At 37.6% G+C, this 22,652-nt stretch overlaps 1 protein-coding gene across 4 annotated transcripts in view; it reads right to left on the bottom strand.

The window, feature by feature from the left end:
- The window catches only part of RSRC1 (arginine and serine rich coiled-coil 1), a 167,357-nt gene that overhangs the window by 117,548 nt on the left and 27,157 nt on the right, over nt 1-22,652 (bottom strand). For all 4 annotated transcript variants that reach the window (XM_058187369.1, XM_058187368.1, XM_058187370.1 and 1 more), the window contains one exon: nt 20,621-20,797. In XM_058187369.1, the coding sequence (XP_058043352.1) occupies nt 20,621-20,797 (177 nt within the window). The remainder of the gene's footprint in view (nt 1-20,620; nt 20,798-22,652) is intronic.

Below are 22,652 nucleotides of genomic sequence, written 5' to 3'. Positions count from 1 at the left end.
TATCAAGTAGTATTCCATTTACAATGGTAAAACCTTCCCAATTAAGAAGCTGAAGATATTATTCCCTGTTACATATTCCACCAGGATACTGAGATGAAGCAACAGCTTTTAAGTAGCTGAAACTTAAATACCCAGTATGGATTTTTTTTTTAATTCATCCATTTTTAGCTATTTTAGCTATTTGTTTGGCATCTTGCTTTCCAGCAGGAAATACTCTAATTTTGAATATCCAGGCCATGTGGACAGAGGTAAGGGAGATTTTACTAGAAATTTAGAGACAGATGTGGGGGGGGGTGCTTCATAAATAGCACCGATTAGTTTCTTAATGCTTCTAAATAAAGTTTAAGTTATTTTGTTAATGTCTAGGTCTCCTTGGCACCTGTCCCCAGTTCAGCATATCATGCCAACCTAAGACCCTGTTTTATTAAAAAAAAATGTTTTCTTAAAGGAATTGCGAACTAGGTTCTTAGTTTACAGTAATGTCATATTTGGAGCATTAGTCCAAGACTGAAGGATTGAGAACCAGTTTAGCCTAGTGGTTAAGGCCTCTGGTGGCTCAACAGACTAATGCTGTCTGTTATTAACACAGCTGTTTGCAATTACTGCAAGTTCAAGTCCCACCAGGCCCAAGGTTGACTCAGCCTTCCATCCTTTATAAGGTAGGTAAAATGAGGACCCAGATTGTTGGGGGCAATAAAAGTTGACTTTGTATGTAATATACAAATGGATGAGACTATTGCTTAACACAATGTAAGCCGCCCTGAGTCTTCGGAGAAGGGCGGGATATAAATTCAAATTAAAAAATTTTTTTTAAAAAAGGCATCAAGCTAGAAATCAGGAAACTATGAGTTCTAGGCCCAGTTTAGGCATGTAAGCTAGTTGGGTGATTTGGTCAAATCCTGTCACAACCAATGAATCAACACTTGGTTAATTTGAAAAAAAGTGAACTTTTCATTTCAGGAAGACTAGGAAGCAACATTGAAGAACAGGTGACATATTACTGCATTTGGATTATTTAGACAGTTATGTTAAGGAAAGGAACCAAATGAGAATAAGTAAACTGGCAGAATTAATGTTGAATATTATGCATCCTGCAGTATCCTGCTATATAAATCTGGAAAGCATTCAGCCATTTATTACAGTGAAATATAAAGTCATATAGGGAAATAATTGTACATCTCATCAAAGGTGGAGAATGTACAACTGAATCTTTGGTTTGACTACCATGAAGCATTAAAGGGATTAAGGTATATTTGTAACTAAATTCAATACACAATTGCATAAAAGATTTAGCAAATTAGAAATATTTTTAATACACATTTTACTTCTAGTGAGTATTTTTAGTATCTCTCATGAGTTTATTTCGGTAATATTAAAAAATAGAATGGCGATCAGCATTAGCAACTAGGAATATATCTACATGCTAAATGCTTAAACTTCATTAAATCTATAATTTACTTATAAGCACATTAACGTTGTGGAGACCCATAGAATAGTTTCTCTGAATCACATTAAAATGAATTCAGCTGTTGTTTTGCTTCCATAATACAATATTTTGATTCAACTATACACAGTATTAAATTTAAATAAGTTTAGCTTTCAATATGCACAATAGAATAAAACAAACTTCATGCTATTTACACACAACTATATGTTTTGTCTCTCCATAAAGCAATTACAGAATCTGAGCCTCAGTGACAAAACTTCAATCATGCAGGGAAATTCAGGCATGGAAAACTTTATTCATAAAAGAAAAATCAGTTATTTCAGAAGTGGATCCTGCAAATGCTTTGCTCAGTAAGATCATGACAGTTATAACCAACTTGTCCGTCTCATTTAATTTCATATAAAATTGTGTGACAGTCCTCTTTGTTCCTTAATTTTAATGTTAGCTTTGGATCATCATTATCCTATGGAAGTTCCTCACTCTGCCACTAATTCTGTCTCCTTCTTCTTCAACCACATTCCTCTCTATAAGCCTCAGCCCCTCTTTTCTCAGCATCTCCTACAGCAGTCAGCACTGCTTTGTTTCTGAGCACATGTGCTTATCTCAAACAGCAACTGATTGAGATGTGTTTCAGAGCACTGAAGAGTGATTCAGTATGATAAAGATCCTCTTGCTTCAGGAACAAAAGCCTACCAGAGTCCTTCTTTAGTGATTAAATATACTTTGTTTTAGAAGTAAATAATTATCTGGTGCAATCAGATGCTGATTTCAATAAATTCATCGTTAGGTTTTTCTCCTCTAAGAATCAAAACACAATGCTTCTTGAAACTGAGGGATACTTTTTCTCCTGGCAGAAGAAGGCACTGTTCCATAAATCCTCCTCAGGATGAATGTACTCAATACCGAAAGAATTAGAAAGTTATCATTTCATTTTTCTTTATGTATAGTGAGCTGTAATTCAGTATACAGAATTTAGCTAAGGGGACAACACTTTATAACCTGAACGATCATGAGGTAGCTGCTGGCTGTATTAACCCTAACTCCAACCCTGAAGTCTTGCACAGCCTTCCCATGGCCTTGTGCAGCCGGCAGCTGCCTCATGAAGGGCCATATCAGGTGTGCCTCACCGGCAGAGAGAGGAAGAGGCAAAGATCATCTAGGGGGCCCCAGAGGGCGGCCAAGTGCAGGATGGCCAAAAGAGCAGAGGTGGAGGGATGTGGGTGGGGTGGGAGGGAATTGAAGCCGGGTGAATGGAGCCGGGTAATGAGTTGCACTAATAACAAACCTCTTACCAAAAGTACAAACTCAGGAATAAAATGCAGCATATCAAGCTCCAGTGTTTTAATACCATAAAAAAATACTTCTGGCATTTATAAAGATATACAAATTAATCTCTTTGTAGAAGACCTGAAACCCAACATACAGTGCTAATTTGGGATGCAGTATGATTTTCTTCAGCTTTTTATTATGAAAATATTGTAATTTTAAAAAGTTACTTTTGCTCTATTTTGAATATGAATATTTCACTGAAATGAAGCTTTATGTCTTTCATCATTCATTGATGTGAGGGTTAAACTACTTTTATATAGTCTACCTAAAACTTACAAAATTGTAAGTTTAATTAGCAAGAAAATGTGGAGAAGCAGTTTGGTGTAGTGGTTAAGGCATCAGGTAGAAACCAAGAGACTTTAAGTTCTGATCCCTTCTTGGACACAAAGCCAGCTGAGTGATCTTGGCAAGCCACTTTCTCCAGGAAAACCTACACTTCTGAAACAACTTGCCAACCAAACTGCAGGGATGTGTTCAGGCAGTCTTCGAGAATCAGACACAACTGAATAGAATAAGAGAAAACAGTCAATATAGTCTAAAACTATTTTGTGGATAAATTGTTTGCTAATAGGTCTATTAACCTACAAAAGGCCTGCATAACTAATAGACCATCAAGATGAGTACGGTTTACTAGATGTATGCTATAGACTGATTAATGTCTGTAAAATGCTTTTTCTTCAATACTGTGCAGACAAATTCTGTAATTATTTTTTTTCTTTCTATTTAATATATAAAAATATATTGCCACAAATACATCAATGTATTACTCATAAACAATAAAATATGTTCTTTTTGCAAAATCATGTATAAAAATCAATGCATTACCTGACTTCTGAAATTTTTCAACTCAATTTATGCTTCAAAAAACATTATAGTTCCATAGAAAAACAAAAACTTTAATTGCCGAAAACAAAATATTTTATGAAAGACATATGCTTGGGTTTTTTTTAAATATCAACTAAAGCTAGAATAGCTGATTAGCAAAACTGAAGTATAATCACAAGTTTTTAGAATCAATTTTCTAATCTTGTTTTAATGCTGCATTATATGTTATAAGATATAATGCATATAACTTATAACAAAAAGGTCACTATTTCCAGTGAATGATTGTTAGAGATTTTCCTGCTTTGATTGCCTGGCAGCAAACAATGAGATACATATTTAGATGATTACAGCATCTCTGAGGTTGGAAGGGGGTGGGTGGGAGGAATGAGTGCAGTTTAGTAGTTCTGAATGGTACTCTATTTAAAATCAGTAAAGAGTTACAGCTCACATTAACTGGATTTTCACAGCTCCCAACCATTCTGTTTCAATTGTTCATACATATATTAAGAGGCTCCAGACAAACAAGAGCCAGTTGCTTCAACAATGCAAGACACTCGGAGTCTGAAAAATGTTTCTTTAGGTTTAAAAATACTGTTTAAAAAATAGTACTGTTGGAAATTATAACTGCCTTTAATTGCCAAATCTATACATTGCTTCAAACAACACCTCTCTAAAAACATATTGCTACCACTCTATTGAATGGGGTAGATATAAAAAAAGAGTTTCAAATAAGTTAATAAATCTTTTTGTAAGTGGCTTAAAGAAGAGTGCTTGTATGGCGTTGTGATACAACCATCTTAAGCAGAAGAAGCTCACTTTGTGTCAGTCAATGTTAGTTCAATTTACCTCACATGTTTGTTGCTTGAGAACAAGTGGGTGGAAAGAATTTTAATTACAAATTACAAGGATTACAACATTTGAAGAGAAAATACATTTTCTTGATGTGATATGGCATGATATAAATCCAATGAGTATTTTTTACTTGGTTACCGTATCTCTTTTAAATAACGCCATGGGTGGATAGGCGGCAATATAAATCAAATAAATAAATGTAAATAAATAAATAAATAAATAAATAAATACTCTTTTAAATAATACTACATATATTTAGAATACTCTGATAGAAAATGAATATATCTCATTACATAAGAATAAGCTTAGCCAGCAAAGCTTTTTTTAACTATCCAAAATATTTTATTTTCAATTTTAGGAAAAACGTATCGGTTGATTTTGATAAAAATGTATTGCCTGCTTTTTATAAGAATGTTTTAATTACTATTGATTATATAAATTAATTCATGGTCATTTTCTAATTCATTAGAAAATTCTTATAGCATTACTATTATGATATACTGCAGAATGATATGCTACCAAAAAATATGCTCAGGCTGAAGCAAAATGTATTTAGTAGGTTCTTCTTGAATGCACATTTTTGAAAGAGTCAGGGGTTCAGATTAGTTCTGCAAACAATCTTCTATGCAAATCCCCAGCTTTACCCTCACAAAGTGGGAAATCATATCCTCAGGTCATGACAGCTGTTGTCTTCTGAAACCATTCCAGTTTGTCTATTATATGTGTATTACGTAATACGCAAGCCTCCTAGATCTCCTTAGGGGCTTTATAACCTCCTAACTTCCTACTTAAGTTTTATATATCCGAGTATGGCTACTTACCTGGATGCAAAAGTTACACTCAAGCAGGTATTTACTAGTGTTGTATAAGTCGTATAAGATTAATATCTGAAGGAAAAAGCAATACTTTAGAGATCACAGGAGCATTCATGACCACCTCTATGCAGTTCTAAAAGGAGCTGTATCTTTTCCTGGTATCTCCCGTTTTTGATGGAGCAATGTTCTTGCTCATCTAGAATTTGGATAGGGCAAAATAAGAGATTCTCCCTTCTATATAACTAAAGTTAAGGATTAAATGTTTCCTTTTTTTTTAACCAAAGTTACAAGAGCCAATATTTTTTACACTTCATATTGTTTGTACAAACCAAGAGTATGAAAGAATAATTAATTTTTATTTTAATAAAAGCAAAAAGTACTTAAGAACACAGTTTGATTGTACGAAATCACTTGAAGATCAGTATATTAAAGTCAGAACAAGAAAAGAGATAGGAGGGAAGAGAATAAGAATTTTCAGGAAGCAAAGGAATACTGAAAAGAAATAACAGGCTGATGACATTCCTCTATATAATTTCCCACTCAACTTTATCTTAGTGCTACCTTTTCTCTTCAGGATTTTGGGTATTACACATGAATCTCAGATCCAGTCAGGTAATTGATATAAAATCCTTACTTGTCTGAAGACAGCCAACTGATATCAGAACTAGTTTGGTTAAGTGGTTAAGGTGTTAACTTAGAAACCAGGAAACTTTAGTTCTGACCTCTCTTAGGCATGAAAGCCATCTGGGTAACTTTGGGCCAGTCACTTTCTTTCAGCCCAATCTGCCTCACAGAGCTGCTGTTATGAGAAAAACAGGAAGCAGAAATATTAGGTATGTTTGCAATCTTGAGTTATATATAAAAAGGCAATATAAATAATAATATTTATATTATTGCAGGCAAAGAAACTTGTAACTCTGCCTTCCTCAATCCCAACTTTCTCACTGGAAGAGAATACTGGCCTTAGAGTCATAAGTTATAAATCATAAGTCATACCAGCTAACCAGCAGCTGCTTATTTTAAATAACTGAATAGCTTTCATGTCACTCCCACAATGTATGGAAATACAAATGTTTAGAACACAAATCATGAATTATTCCATTGTAGCAGTATTTCGTAAAGAATACCAGATTATTTTACAAACTTTATAAATTCTACTTGTATGTAGCACTTAAAATGTGAATAAAATCAACTGAATGACTTCCCTTCCTTAGCAATATTGATAGCTGACTTTGAGAAAGGCTGAAAGGCTGAGGAACAAGAGGTATTATTGCAGTTGCACATAATTGAGAATGCCAAAGTATTTAAAAAAAACATACTGAACTGGTTATAAAAAGCTCATTACTCTTTTGACTGTGTGAAGTTGTAAAATGTCCTTAGGAAAATGGAATCCCAGAACAGTTTGTGCAAAAACAATACATAGAATAGGAACCCATAGTCCAAATGGATCATGGCAAAGAAGAGCCACTCCAGATTTGCAAAAGATTGAGGCAAGTCTGTATATTTTCCTTTTAGGTATTCAACCTATATAAGCATGGATTTAACTGAAAACAGAAACATCAATACTCTGCATTATGCTAATTATTCCACTATGATAACTAAAAGTGCAAATGATCTGTAAACTCTAGAGATGGAAATAATAGGACTATGAAAAATGGGACTGTGGATAAATATGAAGACCAAACTAACCAGAACTGACAATGAAGATATTGGGGCAGGATCTTAAGAGACTTGCAGATTAATAGGCATTTGGGATAAAACGTGCAGTACAAAATTAAAATTCCATACAATATTTTGAATATTGTGTTTGCTTCTTTTACTAAACACATTGATTCAAAATAATTTACAACTAATTCAGCAGATACGCAGTTTAAGGGAAGCCTTCACCCAGTAAATTTATGACAACCCATTACCAGTTTTGTAACTCAAGAAGAGTTTCATTGTCATCATGGTATTTGATTGAGATGTTCAATATGTTGATTAAATTAATCCTGCATAGGTATCAAATAGCACAAATATTTAAATGAAACATCAATCCAAAAACACTTAAAATAAAACAGGTAGGCTATGCAAACTGTGTTAGAAAAAATAAATCAATTCAATAATAAACATATAACTGAACAAATAATGCTGCTATTTATTCTAAGGAAAAGCTTTGAATTGTTTTACAGGTGTACTTCATCCAATCAAACATTTAGCATTTGTTAATCCTGAAAGATTACAAGACCTCTTTAAAACATCTCATCTTTTTCAATAAATTTTGCATAGAAACATGTTTCTCAAACACAGAGTTGCCTGCTGTCACATTGGAAGCATGATAAATGTTTAATGAAAACAACACCACACAGCTTGATGTCAGACAACAGCTATCACACAGACCTACTTTGATCTAAACAGGCACTTTAAAAGAGTTCTGAGCATGGTATATACTACAGAACTCTTATAACCTATATGCAAATTAGGCAAAATTAGCATAAATGACTCCCTGCTGCATAAAGTACTATGAGGTAAAGAAAAAAGGCAAGTTCCAACAATCTATGATTGCTGTCAAATTCAGAACACTCAAACAGTCCTTGTTTATTTTGAACATCAGCCATGTACTATAGATGTATCAATACAAATTATTGACAAAGGAATTATAGCCACTAGCTATGAAAAGAACTATAATAATGAGTTAATTTAAAATGAAAAACACTAGTAAACATTTTCCTAGGAAGTTACTTTAAAAGATTACAAGTAAGGACAGTCCTTTTTAAAAAAAATTTATGAAATTTATGGAACATGAGTCCGTGTTACAAACATAGTATAAGCAAGAAGTGCAAAAGATGAATTTTTTGGCTTTCTTAAGAATAAATTGCTTTCCATTGTAAAGGAAAATGTACATTTCCTATGTATTTCCCAATGTGATATGATAATATACATATTATATTTCTAGAATGAGAAATCTTTTTTTAAAAAAAACTTTTCATTAATAACAGCTCCGAATATAGTGAATCTAAACATTTCTGCTCTTTGAAAAAAAGAGGCTCCGGGGCTTCGTCAACTCCCCGGCCTCTGGACCTTCCGCCGTGAGCTGAAGACGCTGTTGTTTCGACGTGCAGGACTAGCTTGAACATAGTTTTAAATTGGGGTTTTGAATTAAGGATTTTAAACGGGGTTTTAATTGTATTTAAAAAAATTTTTAGGCCATTAATCGAATCAGTTTTTTATATTGTTTTTAATTTGTATTATATGTATTTGTTTTTATTGGCTGTGAACCGCCCTGAGACCTTCGGGAGAAGGGCGGTATACAAATATAATAAATAATAAATAAATAAATAAATAAATAAATAGATAGAAATTTTTCAAAAGACTGAAGTTTATCTATTCAACCATGCACAAAATATTTAAATGTGGTAAATAATGACTCTAGGTAATGATCCTGAAGAACACCATATGGCAATCAGAAAATCGAATCTGATTTTCTAAAAAATTTTAAATGTCTAAATTTTAGATTTGGTTTTAAATTGGGTTTTATTGTTTATATGTCTATTTTAAATTTTGGCCTATATAATAAGTTTTTTAGATGAATGTTTTACTTTGTATATTTATGTGTTTTTATATGGCTGTACACCACCCTGAGTCCCTAGGGAGATAGGGCGGTATAAAAGTACGAATAAATAAATAAATAAATAAATAAATAAATAAATACAAAAGAGAAAAGATTTTTAAATAAAAAGGAAAAATGTAATTTAATACAATTTAACAGATCTTTATGACACAAATTGTTGATCTAATTCTTACCCTAGTTTTAATAAAACAGGAGAACCTGTTATAGAGATAAAAACATCTTTTCCTTTTAATTTAATAGTTGTCTTACACTCACTGATTTTATAGTTTTAAATTATTGTAATCTGTGATAATCTGAGATAAAGAAGGAATATCTTGGCTTTACTACAATTCCAGATCTCTACTTCCTATCTCAAAAAAAACCCTACTTTTCTCCGAATATTCTAAATGGATTATTGACTGCAAAGCTTTGGGCTGAGAAAAGCCAAATTATCACAAGAAAGCAACCTTATTTAGAAAACTCTGATAAAATGGCAAAAGGGAAAAAAGTCCAGCGGAATAGTACAGAAGGAACTGTAGCACTGGGACTGAGAAATAAATTATTTCACACCTCCAGTTATGCTAAAAAATATTCCTAAAACTCATCTGAGGATAGACCAGGCCAGGGCATGGACGCCGGCCCCGCGGGCTTGACTGGGGTGGCGGTCGGCATGTCGGCCGTTTTCCGGCGGCAGCAGCAACGGTACCTTAGTGGCGGTGACGGCGGGGGGAGGGTCGTCTTCCCCCCCGTGGAGCTTTCGGAGCCGGCTGGCAGATGGGGGGGTGGCTGGCCCCCCCGGTCGCTTCTTGTGACAGCGGTGATGCGACGACGGCGGCAATAATAACGTCGTCTCCCCCCCCATGGCTCCTCATGCTCTTTTTGGAGTCCCTCTGGAGGTGTTTGTGCAGTGCTGGTTGCCACAATGATGGTGGTGGCGGTGGCGGTGATGGCGGCGGACGACGTCCCTCAGCAACAACGGTAGCTGCCTCTCCCTCCCTGAATCTTGTCTGCAGCCCAGGTGGTTGAACTGGGTGCCATCTTGTATAATCATTGTCATCCTGTGTCATCATTCCCCACCTTTGGAGCACCAAAGCCCCCATTTTCCAGCTGAAGACCTACCACGTTATTATCTCATCATCTATTACCATCTTGACTGGCTTGGGACAGGACTTTTTGCCATCTCCATAAACTTCCGTGTTGTACTCGCCGATGCAACTCCTTGGTCTGCGAGATTCCCCCCTCTTGCAGATATGGCCCTCCACTTTATCGAGGACCTATCTCGATGACAGATTTTGGAATCCCGAGAGGCGGCATGCAGCCAAGAAGGGCCTGAGGGTTTTTTTAAATTTATCGCTTACTAATTTTTTAAACAAAGTATGTATGGGGAGGGGTGGGAAGGCTAGGATGGGTCTAGGGGGAGGCCTATCTGGGCCGTTGCTAGACCCTGCAAAAGCTCGCGGGACGGATATTATTGGTTCGGAGGTAGAAGAGGAGGCTAGAGCTTGAGATCATGAGGGCGGTTCCATCTGCACGGTAATTGGGAGGGGTAGATATGGCAGAAGTGGGGGCCCGTATGATGTTCAGGGAGTGCGTGCTCGTTGTTTGAGAAAGATCACGCGCTCCGGTCCCCTTGACTTCTCCCGTGCCCCGGGTGGCTTAAATCCCCAGAGTCTGGGCCTCCGGCTGATGTAATGCAATGCCAGGTCCGTGGTTAACAAAGCCCCCCTCATTTGTGACCTCATATAGGAGGGGGGAGTGGACCTGATGGGCATTTTGGAGACCTGGTTGGGCACAGAAGGGGGGGTTCCCCTGGTAGAAATGTGCCCACCATGTTTCCGTGCATTTCATTGGCCGAGGGCCCAGGGTACGGGTGGGGGAGTGACGGTTATTATAAACGAAGGCCTAGAGCCGAGGGAGATCACTGTGCCACAGATAGCCGGATGTGAGTCCCTCTTTGTGAAGTGGGGCCTGGGGATACAGGTGGGTTTGCTGATCACGTACCTGGCTCCTTGCTGCGTGACAGAAACCCTGCCCAAGCTGCTGGATGCGATCACTGGGATGGTGGTTGAGACCCCCAGACTTATGGTTATGGGGGGTTTCAACTTGCTGTCGGTTGGTGAGACATCCGCTTCAGCTCGGGAGTTCATGGCTTCCATGACGGCCCTGGACCTGACCCAGTTAGTGAATGGTCCAACTCACATCGGGGGAAACACTCTGGACTTGATTTTTGTCTCTGGACAGTGGTTGGATGGTTTGGAGTTAGGGGATCTAGTTATTAAACCCCTGTCATGGTCAGACCATTCACTCCTTCAACTCGACTTTCGAACCGCCAACCCCCATCGCAGGGAGACGGAGCTGGTTCGCTGGTTCCGTCCCAGGTGCCTGATGGACCCAGAGAGGTTCCAAACGGAGCTTGGGCCATTACCTGAGGATTTGGCCCACGGCTCTGCTGGAGACCTAGTCGCCACCTGGGAAAGGGCAGCGGCGGGGGCTCTAGATTGTGTTGTGCCTTTACGGCCTCTGACCCGGCGCCAGTCTTGATTAGCTCCTTGGTACTCTGAGGAGTTGAGAGAGATGAAGCGCCAGAAAAGATGCCTAGAGAGTAATTGGAGGGCCAGCTGTTCTGAGTCTGACCGGACACTAGTTAGGTCTCAAATTCAGACCTATCTAGTGGCGATGAGAGCAGCAAGACGGGAGTATTTTTCCACTCTCATTGCATTGGCAGATAACCGCCCAGCCGCCTTGTTTAGGGTGACCCGCTCTCTTCTCCATCAGAGAGCAGTGGAGGACCCCTTACATGGACGTGCTGAGGAGTTTGGGCAATATTTGCACGATAAAATCGCTCAGATTCGGGAAGGTTTGGATTCCAAGTGGGTAGGGTCGGGCGGGATGGCGAAGGCTGGTCTTGAGCTTGCCATCTGGGAGGAGTTTGATACTGTGGCTCCTGAGGACATGGACAGAATACTGGGGAGACTGAATGAGACCACATGTTTATTGGACCCGTGTCCCTACTGGCTGGTGCTGGCCACCCGGGAGGTGACACGAAGCTGGCTCCAGGGAATTGTCAACGCTTCTTTGATGGAGGGTGTCTTCCCTACCGCCCTGAAAGAGGCTGTGGTGAGGCCCCTCCTCAAGAAGCCCTCCCTGGATCCAGTAATTTTAGCAAATTATCATCCTGTCTCCAACCTTCGCTTTGTGTTGAGGTTGTTGAGAGTGTGGTGGCATGACAGTTCCCCCAGTACCTGGATGAAACTGTCTATCTTGACCCGTTCCAGTCCGGCTTCCGGCCTGGTCACAGCACAGAGACGGCCTTGGTTGCGTTGGTAGTTGATCTCTGGAGGGCCCGGGACAGAGGTTGTTCCTCTGTCCTGGTCCTTCTAGATCTTTCAGCGGCTTTTGATACCATCGACCATGGTATCTTGCTGCGGCGGCTCGGGGGGCTTGGAGTGGGCGGCACTGTTTTTCGGTGGTTCTCCTCCTACCTCTCGGACCGTTCGCAGACGGTGTTGGCAGGGGGGCAGAGGTCGGCCCCGAGGTGCCTCCTATGTGGGGTGCCACAGGGGTCGGTTCTCTCGTCTCTTCTGTTCAACATCTATATGAAGCCGCTGGCTGAGATCATCCGTGGCTTTGGGGTGGGGTGTCATCTGTACGCTGACGACACCCAGCTGTACAACTCCACCCCTAACCACCCCAACAAGGCCGTTGAAGTGATGTCCCGGTATCTGGAGGTCGTACGGGTCTGGATGGGGAGAAACAGGCTCCAACTCAACCCTTCCAAGACCGAGTGGCTGTGGGTGCTGGCATCCCGGTACAGCCAGCTGATTCCATCTCTGACTGTTGGGGGCAAGTCGTTGGCCCCCACGGAGAGGGTTCGCAATCTGGGCGTCCTCCTGGATGCACGGCTGTCGTTTGAAGATCATTTGACGGCCGTCGCCAGGGGAGCTTTTTATCAGGTTCGCCTGATACGCCAGTTGCGTCCCTTTCTAGACTGGGCTTCCCTCTGCACAGTCACTCATGCCCTCGTTACATCCCGCCTAGACTACTGCAACGCTCTCTACATGGGGCTCCCCTTGAAGAGCACCCGGAAGCTCCAACTGGTCCAGAATGCAGCTGTGCGGGTGATAGAGGGAGCATCTCGTAGCTCCCATGTGACACCTCTCCTGCACGGTCTGCACTGGCTTCCGGTGGTCTTTCGGGTGCAATTCAAGGTGCTGGTTACCACCTTTAAAGCGCTCCATGGCCGAGGACAGAGTTATTTACGGGACCGCCTACTACCACCGGTAGCCTCCCATCGACCTGTGCGCTCCTACAGGGAGGGCCTCCTCAGGGTGCCATCAGTTAAGCAATGTTGGCTGGTGACCCACAGGGGGAGGGCCTTCTCTGTGGGGGCTCCTGCCCTCTGGAACGAGCTGCCTCCGGAGCTTCGTCAACTCCCCGACCTCCGGACCTTCCGCCGTGAGCTGAAGACTCTTTTATTCCATCGTGCAGGGCTAGCTTCAATATAGCTTCAATATAATTTTAAATTTTTAATGGGGTTTTATTTATTTTAAATTTTAGCCATACATTGAATTAGTTTTTTAAATGATTTTTAACTTTTGTTATATGTGTTTTTATTGGCTATAAACCGCCCTGAGTCCTTCAGGAGAAGGGCGGTATAAAAATCTAATAAATAATAATAATAATAATAATAATAATAATAATAATAATAATAATAATAATAATAATAACAACAACATGATAATATCAATTTATTGCCATTATTTTCTCATCTTATTATTCAATTAGGATGCTATTGTGGCTTTAACATATTAAAGGAATTCTGCATTATCATTTTCAGTAGTTAGGCAAATTTAAATGACCACTATAGAGTATGAAAGCTTCAAACATTCTACTTTTTGCCCATTCATTGCTTTTTGCTCTTGCTAAAAATTCTAGAGAAGTGGAGACCCTGAAATATGTTTTGTTAGTTTAGTGGGCCTCATGAAACATGAATTATGGATTTTATTTATTACTGAAAGATTTTAAAAAATGGCCCAAAATTACATGCTTCATTTTTAATTTTGAAAAGGAAAAGAACTTTAAAATGTATAATATTCTAAATTTAGAATTACTTTAGGAATGGAACAATGAGATTTAAAGCATAACTTTCAATTAAACTGTTTCCTCATGGTGAGTAGCACCTAACTCACAACATCAATTCATTGGTTTAATATGTACATACATTTGTTCTGTGCAAAATCTTTCTACTATGTCCTGTTCTTATTCAAGTTGCACTAAATAACTCTTCAAAATGACATATAGCTATAAAGAGAAAAGTTTCTTAGATCCATATTCCCTATACAGATATTTTTTTGATCCCTGACTGATTAAATGAAAATTCAATCCCACTTAAAAGGTATATAAGGAATTAATTACATCAAGAACATTTCTTCAATTTTCATTCAAAAGCCTATTAGCATTTGCTCCTAACTTGTATAAAATTCTTGATTTCAATTATCATATACTAGTTGATCACTGAGAACAAAAATACTGTAATTTTAATTATATAATAATTATAAATATTACACAGAATAAAATCAGTCAAGAAAATATTTCATTAACTATTGAAATAATTTTAACCTATCATATATGTGGATTCTAAACAACCTGGGTTTGGTTTGGTTTCAAGAAAAGTCACATTGAAGTATTTAGAGTTGAAACAATTTAGGGATTAAGTGTATGTTTTACCTAGTTAACAATCTTGTTTCTCCAAAATTATTGGAAAGATTTCTTTTATATAAACTCAAGAGAACCACTGCAAAGTAGTTCTGATATATAAATCCTAGAACTCTCTAACCTTTCTAGAGTTTAAAAAGAAAAAGTAAAAGTTTATTAACAGAAGCTATTTCGTTGATTTACCTATTTAATAAACTGCCAACTAATATTTTTTGGACAAAAATAACTAAAAGATGCTCAGTAAAAGACTAGAATGGCATCTAGAATTTTGTTTTTCTTTGCAAGAGAGTACATCTTTACAAATTATTTTAACACAATATGATGCTTTTTGTAATAACATTAAATTTATTAAAATTTCTACATACCACCATTAAAAAAACTTGCTGCAGTACGTAATCCCTAGCAAAGTTAAGATTGCAATCATCACTTGTAGATACAACCTGGAAGCAATTCATTTCTTCAGAGAAGCTGAATCAGAGAAAAAGCTCAAAAGCATAGATGTGCCCACATGCTCATGTGTATATATGAAGTAATAAATCAGAGACAGATGTAAGCACTAGATTTAAATTAATTTGTTTCAGACTTATGCACATTTTGACAATATTAGTATCAGGAGAGTAACTTAAGTATAACATTATAGAAATGCATTTACTTACCTCCAGACATGAAATACCATAAAAATAAAGAAGAAGTATCTAACACGGTATAGTCATTTCTGGAAATCTGATAGATGACTTTTATTAGAATAAAAGGTTCCACTGAACAACAACTCACAAAGAGAACTATTAAAATGATCTTCCAGGGTTTTTGCCAATGAAAAACATCTGGTTAAATTATGGTCATGCAATAAATACTCCTTTCTTCAATAAATCATAATGTTGATGTTCCAATTATGCATTTAAACTTAGCATCATTGCTATGTTATATATAAACCAATTATCTTAAGAAGCAAAAATGACACTTTATAAACAATATAAAAAAAAAGTAGCTTTTCACTGAACGTAACATTTTTAATATTTAAACATTTTAAAAAGAAAATTAAATGGATAACATTTGAGCTTATTATTTGATTAAATGAAGGAAAGAAAATGATCTATAGCAAAATAATCCAGTATAAAGCATTTGCCAGAACTACTGAATTTTGGGGTACCTGGAATTCTCTGAACTTTCATTCAGATATTTCATTGCCAAACTAGATAATATCAATAATTCTAGAAAGAAGTGGGGTTTGCTCTTATTTTTATATATTGATTGTATATAAAATAGTACATAGTATATAAAAGTAAGTTCAAACCCACTCTTTTCTAGCACTGATGTTACCTACTTTGGTAATGAAACATCTGCAAGAAAACTACCAAACTCAGAAAGCACCAAATTCAGCTGAGCTACAAATATTTTCTTCTATCATTACTGAACATTAAAAGACAAATTTGTTTTATTGAACTTATAACACTGCCACATGACAAGAAGGAATGATCCAATCTGATCATCAAATTTCCAACCATTTTTAGAAAATGTCCTATCCATTTTAGCAAACATGATTGGGAGTATTATACTAGGCAAGATGGGTGGCTTATAGGTTTGATAAATAAATAAATACTATGTAAAATACCAGTTTTCTGTAAGTATAATATGCAGTGTAAATTTAATGCTCTTCTTTCAAAGTAATTCCCATTGTTGCCTATTGCTGCCTATCCATTAGAACAGGGGTGTCAAACTCGATTTCATTAAGGTCTGCATCAGGGTTGTGTTTGACCTGGGGGGGACACAGACAGGATGGGCGTGGCCAGCTCCACATCACTTGTGTCAGGGACGCTGTGGTGGCCTGAGTGCTCTGCCAGAGAAAACGGGCTCCCGAGCTCCAATTTTGGTTGCAACGGCCTCCTGCAACCCTCTGCCAGCGAAAACGGAACTTGGGAGGGCCGCATGTGGCCCCCATGAACTTCATTTTTAGTTGCAACAGCCTCCAAAGGCACCGTGGTCCTGTCCTTCGCTATTTCTAGGGCAGCCCCAGGAGCCAGATCTAAACACCCTGTGGGCTGGGCCTTGAATTTGACACCCCTGTAATTATTAGAACATCTAAATTCTGTATTCTGTATTGATCATATTTTACATGACAGGTTTCTGAATCTTGGGAAGATTTCTACTCATTTATACAAATGCTCCTTGAAATGGTGTACTTTCCTAACCTAAGAAATCCTTGATGCTCACTGAGCTTAGTTGTTTTCTTGCAGACATTTCATTACCCAACAAGGAAACATCATCAGTGCTACCAATCTACTCTGTCCCAATCAATCTGTCTTCAATTCTTTCAATATTTATCAGTCTGCTAATAACATGCAAACCACGTATTAGAGAAGGGGGCTATTTTGTTTTGACTTGCATTGCTTTTTAGATTTAGTCCAGGTTTTCTGTCTGGTTTAATACTTTTATGGATTTTTTGGTTTTATATGCCACCCATTGTCCATTAGCATTGGACAGTATAATAAAGTATTAGCATTTTCTTTTTCTAACAATTCAATTCAATATAATGGTCATTATATTACCTCCCTCCAGTCAATAATAACTTAATGAGGAAGGGTAAATCAAAGCAGATAAAGTAGGAACTAATAGTTTAAAAAAGTAGTAGGTCTTCAAAAAAAAAATATCCAAATGAGATCACATTCACCAGAAAGTGAAGATATGAAGTTGGAAGATGTTTTTTCCCTGAAACTATTTTTTCCCCTCAGGTTTTATACATTGAGACCTTAGCTATGACTAACTTTAATTGATATACCCTGTCCCTTTCTATAAGAAAACAACCTTTAAAATGCTAGTGACCTCTAGGACGGATTGCTATAACAAACTCTACATGCCTTTACATCTAGTCACAAAACTTTTGATGATACAAAACTCAGCGGCCAGGTTAGTTTCTGGAAAAACTCAAAAGAGCCACATTATGACTGTGCTTAAAAGCACACTGGTTGCCAATTTCCTTCTGGCTGAATTACAAAGTCCTGGTTATTAGATTTAAAAACCTAAATGGCTTGTGAGGTTTTTTTCTACAGCTCACACTATCCCAAAGAAGTTTTCTCCTCAATTTAAATAATATTTTTATTGAAATTTAAAGAGTAAAAACTAATACAAACTAATAAAAATATGAAAAATAAAAATAAAAAGTGCAAGAAGAAAGAAAAGAGGGAAAGAAAAAAAATGTTAAAAAAGAAAAAAAATTAAGTAATGACTTCTCCATTCATCAAGATAAGTACAATTTCCGGAATTTCTCTAATAACCTAAAATCTCTTTGTGTCATATTTCATCTTTTATTTATTAGCCAACAATGAAGCTTCATTATTCAATCTTAATCCAGCAAATCCATACTACCAAGTCACTGTTCTGATTTATTATTTGTGTATCCCTTTTAACTATTAAAACAGCAACTGATTTCATTTGTAAATCCATATAACATCTTCTTGTAGCCTATCAATTTTAAATACATATCCAAAACAGCCTAATTCTCAGTTTTATCCTCTTCTCTTTTGAGTCCATTTTTACAGAAACAGAAAGTTCTGAGTACACTGTTGCCAAAAATCCTCTAATTCTTCCAGAGTTAAAATACTTTTCTTTGTTCTTTATTAATGGGTCTTCTCCTTTAATTATAATCTTTCTAGGTGCTTCTAATAAGTAGCCTTCAAAATCTCACCACGTTTTTCCTCTAATCCACATTTTTCCAAGAAAAGATTTGACTTAAACTCAAAATCCTCATAGATTTTAATAAAATTTTAATCAAACCACAATATATTCTTATAATTATTTCATTATCTTGCTTCTAGTCTGGGGCTGTCAAACTCACGGCCTGTGGCCAGATGCGTCACACGCTGGCCACATCCATGCCTGGTTTGGCAAAGGGAGAAAAAGTCACGATATGTCACGTGACGCCGCCGTGATGACATGCATTTGACACCCCTGCCTTAGTCTGTTTAAAAGTTTCCCAAAATCAACATTTTAATCACCCTTTTGCTAATTTATTTCCAAATAAAGCAGGTTATGTTCTTCAACTTACACAAAACATCTTTTGCTAAGGATTGAAGAAAAATATCTAGTGTAATGTCCTTCTGAAGATTCTTAATACCCAAAACCAATTTACAAATGATATCCAGTGAAAGTAAGTAAGAAAGATTTGGTGAACTCAGTGGCTCTTTTGAAGGCGCCAAACTACTGCTTAGGCAAAAGTGACTCTTCCAACTCACAAAGCTATAAAACCCATCAAAGATGCTGCTTTAAGGGGGAGCACCTATATCAGTGGTTAAATCCTACCACCAATTCGGGTGAATTGGTAATGATAAAAGCTACTGGTCCGACAATCAGATTTGCCGCGCGATTTATATTCGCCAGAAAGCAGGAAATCCTACTTTTTAGTGAGTCCAAATAGCGTGGCACAGCTGTCCCCCCCGCTCTACTTATCTTGTTAAGTGTCCTTTTTCTGCACGAAGCACGCATGTGGTGTACACTGTGTATGTGCACGCACAGCATGCATTTGGTACACACTGTGCATGCGCAAGCAGCGTGAATTTGGCATGCACTGTGCATGTGCATACAGCATGTTTGGTGCGTACTGTGCATGCATGTGCAGCATGCATTTGGCGCACATCATGCATGTGCGGGCAGCGAATCGGTGGCAAACCAAAGAGGACTTCACCACTGACTTATATAATGGCACTCTGGGTAATCCCAGATCCTCTCCTTAATCCAGAGAGGATTTTGGGGAGCCAATTCATTCATGAACTCCTCTTTCCACCACAGTTATTAGCTTCTCACTCCTGCAGACCTATCCTGAGTTTGCCATGCTTCCTGGAAGAGGTTTTTCTATAGTTCATATTCATAATTGTTTTAATTTTTTTACTGTAAATATGTTTCTACTGAAATCACTAAGAAAATTCATATGTACTTATGATAATTTTCTCAGGCTGCTACATATATTTATTTTATACTGTTTTTAATTGTTTTAGAATTGTTCACTGCCCTGGTTGAGATGTACAGCTATATAAAATAAAATAAAACCTGGCTTATCTAAAGCAATGAAATTGGGAGGGAGGCCCAATAATCAATTGAATAAAGAAATAAAAATTTAAAAACCCATAGAAAAGGTACTATTTCTCAGACACAGGCTTTCATTTAAAATCAGCTAGGATGTTCTTTGAAGGTATTCCTCTAGATCAGTGTTTCTTTTAGAAAGATCCCTTTAGGGGTCCATAAAATAAAAACTATTTGCTAAATTCTGAAAATATTTGCAAAAAATAGAATTTTTTCCTCTTTTTAGTTTTTCTGTCATAAAAATATAATTTTTCATGAAAAATATTTCATAATATCTAATAGAGTAAATATTTTTACACAACTCAGAAAACATTTTACAAGTATGTCCATTTTAATACAGGACAATATCAACAAATGTAACCCTTACAAATAAAAACTCTTTTGGGGTCTTTTGGGATTTTTAAAAATGAGACACTACTCCAGATGTTTTCACTTGAAGAAACTGAAAAGAGAGCTGTTTCTGTTGAACACCAAACTCATTGCTTGCTATTATATACCAGTCAAAATCTGTCTCTCTTTGCCTTTGGGGATGGATGCTATATAATTTTATTTTGCAATTCCTTTGCTTTATAGAACTATTTTTTTGATAAATAAACTACCGTTTCATCTGCTTTTATTTTATATATTAACATATTTCCACTTTGCATCTTGTATTTTCTATTTAAAGACAAGGATTTGGCCTAAAAGATGATCTTCCATTTACACCAGTTCCCCCTCTATCTGCAAGCTCCTTATCATATCCATTTGCAAGGGGCCTCCACTCCTGTGAGGCATGTACAGGAACAGTAGTAGAAAAGCCTCAGTAAGAACATTAAAAAAACACTGCTGAATTAAATCAAAGGGCAACCATGCAGTTCCACATCCATTTTCTTACAAGAGCCAATTAAATTTCTATGAAAAGCCCATATAATATAATGAAATATTATACGACAACATTCAAAATAGCTTATTTAACATGTTTCCCATGTTACCTACCCACTTTTGCTGTAATGCTGCTCTTTCTCTTTTCCTCTGGATCTTTCCTTCTCCCTTGCTTTCTCTTTATCTCTGCCTTTACGTCTTTCTTTCTCACGAGACCCACTACGGGTTCTCCTGCGACTAGTTCTTTCACTGCTGCGACTGTATGATCGTTGTTGGGGTCTGGAATGTGATCTACAATTAAAAAATATCAACAGAAACCATGTAAAGGAACAATGACAAAAGAGAATTACAATAATTTTAACACTGATATTCACTTATTCTTCAACTTAGTTTCTTCAGAAATATGTATTTTTTAAAAGATGCAGATAAAATTAAGTATGTGAAAACAAACCTAAAAGAGATTAATTATCAAGCATGAGGGACCAAGTATATCAAAAGTGGGGATTCATCATTTCCTTCAGAAATATGGAGAAACAAGAACAGGAAGCCATAGCAGATTCTCATACCAAAGGAAGCTTCAGAATGAGTCACATGAATTATTTCATAAAAGAATAAAAAAGCACCCAAGCACAATTCAATTCAATTCAATTCAAATCTTTACTGTCAGTGCACAACATATGTACAATGAGATTGGTTGAGCTCCTTCAGTGCACCCCCCCAACACAATACAACTCACAGTAAAGACAGAAAATCCCTAACCCAATAAATCATATTAACAAAACACCTAGTCCTATTGCACCAGTGTGAACATGTTACACGTTGCGCCGGCCCTGCAGTCCAAATATTTTGATGATATCCTTAATTCACGATTTTTCAAACCAGGTCCAGGAAACCCTATGGTTCTGTCAATGACGAAGTGCCCCTCCCCAAAAAGCAAACTTTTAAACATAGCTCATTTTCTATCACCCAAGCTTTACCTTTGAAAGAGTTTCTGAGAATTTTCTTTTTAAAACAAAAGGGTTCAGCAGCTTGAAAATGTCTGAAAATCCCTGCCATTATTAGTTAATAATGGAAAAAGTTCTCATCCTCTTTTTTTCCTGTTACAGTACTGTATCTATACAGTACTGTACGTGGTGGCTCAGGGGCTAAGACAGCTGAGCTTCTCGATCGAAAGGTCGGCGGTTCGGCGGTTCGAATCCCTAGTGCTGCCGTGTAACGGGGTGAGCTCCTGTTACTAGTCCCAGCTTCTGCCAACCTAGCAGTTTTGAAAGCACATAAAAATGCAAGTAGAAAAAATAGGGACCACCTTTGGTGGGAAGGTAACAGCGTTCCGTGCGCCTTTGGCGTTGAGTCATGCCGGCCACATGACCACGGAGACGTCTTCGGACAGCACTGACTCTTCGGCTTTGAAACGGAGATGAGCACCGCCTCCTAGAGTCGGCAACGACTAGCACGTATGTGCGAGGGGAACCTTTACCTTTACCTTTATCTATACTTCTGAATCCTGTCTGGAAGAGTAAAAGCTAATCTTGAATTATATGGGATATCCAGTAAATACACAAAAATAGGAGAACTGCATTTACTCCCCTCTGAAGTTTTCCCTTAGTCAGGTTACTGATGATAATTTGTCTTCTTTTAAGAACAACTTTTTCTAGTTTCCTAGACTGGATCACATGCGATACTAAGAACAGCAAAAAAAAAAAAAAAGGTGTTTTGAAATATATAAAGGAAAAAGAAAGGAATCAATATACCACCTTCTCATTAAATGGAATAAAATGCTAATAGCTAAAAAACCTGAAAAACTAACTCAGCTCCTATTTTGCTCTAATAGGAGGATGCGCTTTTCATCAGGCAATTCAAAGAATGGAAAAAAGTATGGGATTTATAGAAATATGGTCAGGGAATCTATATTTACTTTGAGCAAACGCAAGCTTACCTTTAAAGTACGGGGTATCTGAGGGCGGTCTTGGTGATGTTGTGTGGGATGAGTTTGACCCTGTGACTCCCGAGGACATGGACAGGTTGCTGGGTAGATTGAATGCCACCACGTGTTTACTGGACCCGTGCCCCTCCTGGCTGGTGCTGGCCACTCAGGAGGTGACACGAGGCTGGCTCCAGGGGATTACGAGTGCTTCCTTGTTGGAGG

Source organism: Ahaetulla prasina, chromosome 6 (assembly GCF_028640845.1).
Source record: "Ahaetulla prasina isolate Xishuangbanna chromosome 6, ASM2864084v1, whole genome shotgun sequence".
Classification (NCBI taxonomy): domain Eukaryota; kingdom Metazoa; phylum Chordata; class Lepidosauria; order Squamata; family Colubridae; genus Ahaetulla; species Ahaetulla prasina.
Note: the sequence above shows the minus strand (reverse complement) of the source record. Positions and strands in the feature narration are given on the sequence as shown.